The 7,687-nt window shown below is 47.3% G+C and overlaps 1 protein-coding gene across 1 annotated transcript; it reads right to left on the reverse strand.

The window, feature by feature from the left end:
- Nucleotides 1-675: 675 nt before the first annotated feature.
- LOC144094136 (uncharacterized) lies at nucleotides 676-6,453 on the reverse strand. Its single transcript, XM_077628059.1, has 11 exons — nucleotides 6,062-6,453; nucleotides 5,546-5,783; nucleotides 4,938-5,388; nucleotides 4,580-4,858; nucleotides 4,329-4,513; nucleotides 4,044-4,229; nucleotides 3,803-3,940; nucleotides 3,611-3,740; nucleotides 3,232-3,428; nucleotides 2,343-2,794; nucleotides 676-1,893 (listed from the first exon to the last, which is right to left on the reverse strand). The coding sequence occupies exons 1-11, from the start codon at nucleotides 6,186-6,188 to the stop codon at nucleotides 1,406-1,408; spliced, it is 2,871 nt and encodes a 956-aa protein (XP_077484185.1). The 5' UTR covers nucleotides 6,189-6,453; the 3' UTR covers nucleotides 676-1,405.
- Between the last annotated feature and the right edge of the window lie 1,234 nt (nucleotides 6,454-7,687).

The raw sequence follows: 7,687 nt of genomic DNA on the forward strand, positions 1-7,687 counted from the left end.
GCGCTACTGGGATGCATACCTATCTGTGGCACATTTAGGTCTGCGGTTGTTTTTCTGGTCTAATGGACAAGCCCTTAAAGAGCTTTGAAGCATTTGCGGTGCCCTACTTGGACGACAACGCTGTCTTCTCAGATTGATGGGCGGATCATTTATTGCATCTGAGAGCAGTACTGAGCCATTTGCGTCACGCTGGGCTCACTGTAAAGGCCGAGAAGTGTTGCCTTACGAGGGCAACCGTCGACTATTTGGGCCACAACGTAGGCCAAGGTTTCAGGAAACCCAGTGAGGTTAAAATATTGGCGGTAGCAGACTTCCCGCGGCCAAGAAGAAAGACTGACATTAGGGCACTCTTAGAGCTTGCGGGATATTACAATCACTAGCCCCAGACCGGTGCTCTCCGCAGGAGAGAGCCGACAAATGTAGTTTAGGACGAAAAGAGGCAAGCGTCCTTATTAAACCTGAAGGCGGTACTGATTAGCCGCCCGGTTTTGCGAGCTCCGTATTGCGACCGAGAATTCACGGTCCAGTGTGACGGCTAGGTGCCGTTCTCTGCCAGAAGGATGATTACGGCAACAAACATCCCGTTCTCTACCTGAGCCGAAAACTCAGCTATTGAGAGACGGCATACTACGCGTCGAAAAAGAGTGCGCTTGCATTGTTTGGGCCACGACCGGCTTTATTACTAGCGACCTGCTCACTACGCCGGCTCCTACGGCGGCGCGTGTCCACGTAAATATCACGTGACTCTTCAGGAGGGACGGCGCGCCACAACAGGTGGCGCCACAAGTTACCCTCATTTGGGCAGCGCCCGCCGTACGCTTCTGCTGTCGTGTGGCCGGTAGGCCGAGTAAAACCGCATCGTTTTTTAAGCACGCACCGCAAAGGCGTGTCAATACTCATCAGATGCAATAATCGTGGCCAGCTTTCTGTATACAGTGGTAGTTACGAGCGCAAGCTGTCAGCGAACACGCCGGCGTCTTTGGCTCATGAGCGCGCGAGAAAGGCGCAGAAGCCGGCGTCTCGCGCTCGTAGCTTCCCCTTCATAGCCACAAAAAGCTGTACCCGACTAGAGGCTGATACTGGTAATATATTTTTTTTCTCAGAGCAGCAGTTCTGCAGTTAAAATAAGCTCAGGATGGTGCTACTAGAGCGGCATTTTTTTTTTTTTGCGCGCACAGCTGCGCAGTTTCAACACAATTCCTTCTGCTCTGTACTTAGCAGCATCCCAGGGCGAAGCCGCGCTACTTTCCGCCAATTAACGATCAAAAGCGCGATATGTACACTTCTTGTTTTCAGGAGCGTTCACCCGATTGTTAATCATTTCAAGACGCACTCTACATGAAAAATGAATAAAACCAAACTTGTTTGGCAGACACAATAGCCGGTCGTGGCCAGAACTTTATTCTTACACTTTTAGGACCTTCCGTGATTTCGGTTTGGCACTGATCAGTTTTCGTTTGGCGTGCACTTCAGTGAGATCAGAGGCAAAATTGGACAAAAATGGCCTCATAAACTTGTGGACAATCAGCTTTAGCAAGGCCATTCTGTGAGGCCCTGTGGTGTCCTTCGAGCACACAAACAGCGTATTTTTCGCAAGTGATGGGAGCACAAGGTCTGCAAACTTCTTAAGCGGCCTTGGCCCCCTAACAAGCACAGGAGCCACACTTGATGCAGCACCTTCCAGGCGGCTGACGAACCCTACGAAAGCCAAGGTAGGGTACGACAGCCCTCCCCGGTCCATGCCTGCTATGATGGCAGTAGTAGTAGACTGAGATGCTGGTGCCCGCAAATTAATCAGACAGCCCTCACATGCAATGCAGTCCTGCACGGCTCTGACCAAGAAGCCAGCAATCATTGCCAGTGTGCTGGCTCGAAGGCTTCGTTGAGGGGCACCTGAAAGAATGAAGGCAAATTGGAACTTAATGACACTTACTCTGAAAAATGCTATTGGCAGCATTTCAGTCCTAAATAAATGTTTTGCAAGCACAGTGCCCAAATATTGGTAATAGGTCCCAATTTTATGCAAACAGATAATTTGTCAATGGCTATATGACTGAGCTGTTTAGGCAGCAACATTTTTCGGAGGTCACAGTTCAGACGCAGCCAAGTGCCGAATGAACGCTGTCCCTTCCTCTTGGTCGAAGCCTCAGCCGTTGATCCCCTCGTTCAGGCCCTAAATGTCATGTTGTGGCAGCATCTGAACTCCGTTTAAATTAATATCTGTACTTTTCTGAGGATGATAGAAATGGCACCAGGCCTTCTAGCTTCTCACTTTGAATTTAGAAGCCGCATGTACATTTAGCCTACAAAGCCCAAATTATTAAAGGGTTGTCCCGGCATACTTGGATAGCGCTCCAGTGCACCGAGATGTGGGAGCAGAAGCTTCTTGACAGCACTGTCGGAAGTGGCCTTCACAGGAATGGGAAACAGTTTAGACGACTTCCCCAGGGAGCCCACCACACTCCCAGCATTGGCACTGGATGAAGTGTGGATGATTCCAGTCACCAAGATTTTCTGCAGAGATGATAAGGCTGCGTAGGCGTCAGTTTGGTCATTGCAACCATTCAGTTGTCTGATAGTCGAAAACAGTGACTCTACATCGTCACTCGAAAACTTAGCTGTGAGCACAAAATGAAAACCGGACTTCAAAAGGAACCTTGTGCATAGCACTGTCGACATGCTGGTCACTCTCAGTGCCTCATATGTCTCATCAGACAGGAATTCCATCTTATATGATATGCCTTCTTTCCATTCCATGAAGTACTTCAGAAAGTCATTTTCTAGCCATGAAAGTCTGAAAAAGAAAGGTTTGCAGAGTAGTAAATTAGCGCAAGTCACAAGAAAAGCAGCAAAGACCTCTTCAGTAGCTGTTAATAAAGAAAACTTGCTTTCCATTAGCTCCACACTAGAAGCCGAAACTTTAATACTCTACAAATTCATGCTTTCAACTGTAAAATACGTCGATGGCTGAGTGGTCATGGTTCTCGGCTGCTGACCCAAAAGAGGTTGGTATGATCCCGGTCATGGCGTTTGCTTCTTGATGTAGGCAAAATGCTAGAGGCCTGTGTATTGTGCCACGTCAACATGTGCTAAACCTCTGACGTTTCAAATTATCTGCAGCCCTCCACTACGGCGTCCCTCATAGCTTGTGTCGCCTTAGGATGTTAAACCTCGAAAACCATAAATTAGCAAAATACGGCCAGCATAAACACTGCCAAAACTAAGACACACCTCTCGTCTTCTGCAGAGTAAAACGGCATCCTCAAGGCATCTCTGCTTGTCCAGTGGAGAGTGGTGCTCTTAATATTATGCAGCACAAACCATTTGTGCACAAATTCCATGAATTCTACTGTTGGCAGGCAGTCCTCGAAGCCAGGAGCTCCAAGGCTCTGTCCATGCTGCTGTAAAAACCGCAGGACTGTGGTGACCTAAACGAGGATAAGAGTCAATGATGATCATTATTCTAATATAGCTAATCACCCTGCTTAATGCTCCGAAGTCCAGGAGGAAAAATGTTATTCAGTGCGTGCGGTAACCCAGAAACTGATCCTTTACATTTGAAGCGTGCATCTTTTGCACAGCCAACAAACTATATGCTTGCATACTTTACCTGTGGCGAAAAAACCTGAACAGCCCTGTTCACATTCATTTTTTCGAAATTTGTCGGCCACAGGTGCTTCTTGGTCAGGCACCTCACCAATTTGAAGGCACCCTGCTTTTCCTGAATCTCGTACAGCAGTCTGTAACAAGGAGAAACATTAGTCAAGCTTGAATAGCTAAAGCAGAAATGCCATCTTTATACTTTAAGAAGTCTGGAAGGATGAATTTTCCATTTCTTCTGAGTAGTCTCTTCACTTCAAGGAACTGGGATCTGATGTTTTTGATTATGTGGCAATAGTCAAAAGACAGGAAAAGTTCACGATCTGAATCCAGAGGGTGCCTGAAAAAAATTACATTCGCAGAAATTAGCCTAGCTGTGGTAGAAGTTCTAAATGACATTCTTACAATGAAGGCATGCACCTTTTTGAACTAGCATTACTTACTCAACAACAGGTTGTATGGGGCCACCCGACAGGTTCGAGAAGAACTTGGTGTTGGACTTGTGGTTATCTCCAACAAGGCGTACAACTTTGAACCCCGATTCTTCCACACACTGCATTACCTTTAAGGCAAGAAGCTGAAGTTGCTCTCCTGACAAGGCCTTTGTGAAGTAGTACCCTACTGGGAGCCTAGAGGAAAACAATAGTTGCATTTGGAAATGAGATTCAAGCCACATTTCTGTCTTGGATTAGCTAAAGAACTGCTAACCCAGGTGGAATATTAATTACCTGTAGTGGGTAGAGAGTCCTACGAACACAAAGCACAAGAGATGAGTTGCCAGTTGGTCGTGAAGCCCGAAGTCTACTTCTGCGCCTCCCAGGTCAACAAAGCCATGCACAACATCGGACTGCTTTTGGTAGGAGGTAGTTTGCTTGAGCGACATTTCGTCCATCACCAGGGAGCCAAGGCGTGCCTACAAATGTCATGTCAATATCCAAATGTGACAGGATCCTTTTGATATAAAGAAGAAATATTTCACCTGCTCAGAGTGTAGTTTTGCCTCCATGTGTAGACGTTGCTTTATTAGTGACGACACCACTTCTCCAGTGCATGCACCAATATGTCTCTTCAGTGTCGAGCGGCTTGGCAATGACAGAACCCCAGTTTCTCGAAGCAGATTGTATGCAGATGGGGACTTGGCGTGCCATACGACACAATTGCGGATGGTTTCCTCCCGCCACCGACCCTTCGGGTTGCTCAAAAATGAAAGCTGTTCTTGCAGGAAAAGAGCCTTTGCGTCATCTTCCTGCACCTTTTCCTAGAAAAGAATGATATTCGTTAAATAATACATGCAGATTAACCTGAGTACTCAAGTTAGTTCTCAACACCTTACGTACCTGAAGAATTGTGAAGTTGGACTTCTTCATAGCTGTTTCTGTCCTTTTAGTCTGCTGTCTAAGCACAGAAATTTCAGCCTGCAGCTCATCCCGCTTTTTAATGAGTCTCCGGCATTTGCGCTTCAACGTGTTGACTTGCTTTAAAAGTTTATTCATGCGTGGAAACGTCAATCTTGTTTGCACTCCGTGCACCATTGTGGTCACTTTTGTGCTGAAAGTGGGCTCAGGGGAAACATCAGGTGAGGACTGTTGCACAGACTCAAGTGAGGTGCCTTTTGTAGATGCCACTAATGCATCCAGAGAGAGTCCTTGAGGAATTACTTCCAGTTCATGGCTGTCAGCTGCTTGCACCATAGTGGTAGTGGCTGTTGGTATTACAGAGGGTGCTGGAACCTCTGCCATAGTGACCGAGATCTCAGCTACAGAGCCATCAGTCATATTTGCATCCAACCTGAAACATGGACATTATACTGAGGTTTTATTTACGTAGAATGTAATTATTGGAAGAACACAAAGGAAAATTATTTTTGTCTACAGGATTTTTAAAAGCCACTGAATTGAGCTAAATTTCTTGATGAAGATAATTTATAGTTAAAAATCGCACTTGCCTCGCTGCCTTGGCATCTCTCCCTGTGGGCGAAGCCGGTTTTGCAGGTTTACGCTTTAAAAGACGCCTCTCCTTTTTAGCCCACTGCTGCAGGTACGTCGGGTATTGGGGAAAAACCGACGGCACAGCGTCTGGCTTCAGCTTCCTTATCTTCAGGCCTTCTCTGAAGTCGCCTTCTTTAAAGTGCAGGCTGCAAACTTTACTGCGGTCGCTCGGAGTCCATAGCGCTTTGCCAGGTCCTGCAAATTTCCGTCGATTGTAAAGAAAGCACAAAAAGAGAGCATCGACTGAAACCCTGACGACGCGGAGTGCGCACTGTATGCAGTATGGAGTTTTGCAGTTGAGAATACCAAAGCAAAAATGACAGGAGAGCAAACAAAGGTAGTAGTGGGGTGAACATTTATAGCACAAAAGAGGCCCGCTGACTATGACGCATTCCGTGTGAAGCGTCAACGTTGCGGGTGTATTTTTCTGTCGTCACAGCCACGTAAAGATATAAATGGTTCCCACTGCTTACCTTCTGCTTGGCGAGAAATCCTTTTGAGCCACTGGGTCCGCAGTTCAGTCACAGGAAACTCGTGGAATGTAATTCCCTTTGCTGTGCGCCCGCTTGATTTGCAGAGCGGAACGCAGCAATACACCATCGCGGGCGATGATTTTCAGCGCCTACGAAAGCTAAAGGCTGTCAGATGTAATTAAATTCTTAACACGTATGCTGGCAGCAAGCAGAATAGCTGGAAATACGATGCGCACACGCGCCCAGAAAGACAGCGAAGAAGCCGCGACTGCTACTTGACTGCTACCGATACGCCAGCCCGCATTCGGCGTGGGGGTAAGTTGTGGCGCCACGGAGAGCAGCGGCGGTCGCGCGAACTAAGAATGAACTAAACAAGCAGTAAAAAATCGGGGGCTATGGAGGCGGTGCTGGTGAGCAGGTCGCTAAGTAATAAAGCCGGTCGTGGTTTGGGCTATCTGGAAACTACAATGCTATCTCGGAGGCGCAAAATTCATTGTAAAAATGGACCATTGTCCCCTTTCCTTGCTGCAAACCTTGACATCAAAGAGCAATCGCATTCTGAGGTGGAGCTTGATTGTGCAGCAGTATGAGTTCGACATAAGTACAAGAAGGGCAAATTGAATTGAAACGCGGACGCACTTAGCCGTTCTTCCTAAGCGGTCCCGCATGCTCTTCAGGTATCCAAAATTGCTACTTAAGCTTTTATTTTTGTCCGTTTATGTGCCTGAATGTGTGTAGTAGTATGTTTTGTTTTCTCGGCATATGTGGGTCCTGAGAGTTTTTTTAGTGTGGGCTTTTCTCCAACAGCTATAGTAACCAGATTGTAGTAATCCTTCTTTTGAACTAGTTTCCTTGGAGCAGAGTTGAGTGCTTGCTTGGGCATGTGGTTGAAGTTTCAGAGCAGCCTCAAAAGAATCTGTTCAACGTCTAAGAAGTCATTGTTGCGAGCGACGGAGAAGTGTTAGTTCATCTGCTAGCAATTAAGTCTTCTCTTCGGAAAGCAGCGGCGACTGCTACCCGTCGAGCCTCGTCTGGAGGGAGATGAAGCTGTTACATCCTTGCTGGGGACACGTCGTTTGACCCCTCGTTGACCCCATGAAAAAGAAAAAAAAGATGTCTCTGCGAAACTACCTGCGGATTCTTTCCCACGCTCTTCAGGAGAGGGGGGGGGAAGGAGATGGCGTCCACTACGTCGGGTTCGCCGCGAGACGTGACCCACAATGCAGAAGGCGAAAGGAAGCGGGCAAAGGCGCCTTCCCGAAATTAACCGTGACTGAGAAGTGCCTGGTTAGTTTTGGGCTAAGTAGCCTCGGTATCCTCCTCGATCATTCCCACGGAGCTCCGCGTGACATGTGCTGTGGCTCTTCTGATTTGTGCCTCGTGTGGTGAAAGGGGCAGAGCCTTAGTGTATTTAGCAAGCACCCTAAGCTGGAACGATTGCTCTGGGCCTTGACGACAAGGCTCCTTTAGTCGCTCTGCGCTGTGAGCTTTTAGTTTGTGACTGTTTGCTCTTTTTCTAAATTATGTAACTAAGTTTCTTAAATGCGCCAGTAAACCCGTTTGTTTATGTTTTCCCAACTTCCAAGTTCCATTTTTCCTCAACCCGAAGGCTCGGACACGCTACCC

The sequence above is a fragment of the Amblyomma americanum genome, chromosome 6 (assembly GCF_052857255.1).
Source record: "Amblyomma americanum isolate KBUSLIRL-KWMA chromosome 6, ASM5285725v1, whole genome shotgun sequence".
Lineage (NCBI taxonomy): Eukaryota > Metazoa > Arthropoda > Arachnida > Ixodida > Ixodidae > Amblyomma > Amblyomma americanum.

Bases quoted from the DNA above. Each gene is read 5' to 3' on its own strand.
- LOC144094136 (XM_077628059.1), bottom strand. From the start codon at position 6,188: ATGGTGTATTGCTGCGTTCCGCTCTGCAAATCAAGCGGGCGCACAGCA. The intron at 4,230-4,328 runs GTAATTAATATT...GTTTTCCTCTAG, and splicing joins GGACTCTCTACCCACTACAG to GCTCCCAGTAGGGTACTACT. The intron at 3,741-3,802 runs GTATAAAGATGG...TCCTTGTTACAG, and splicing joins ATCCTTCCAGACTTCTTAAA to ACTGCTGTACGAGATTCAGG.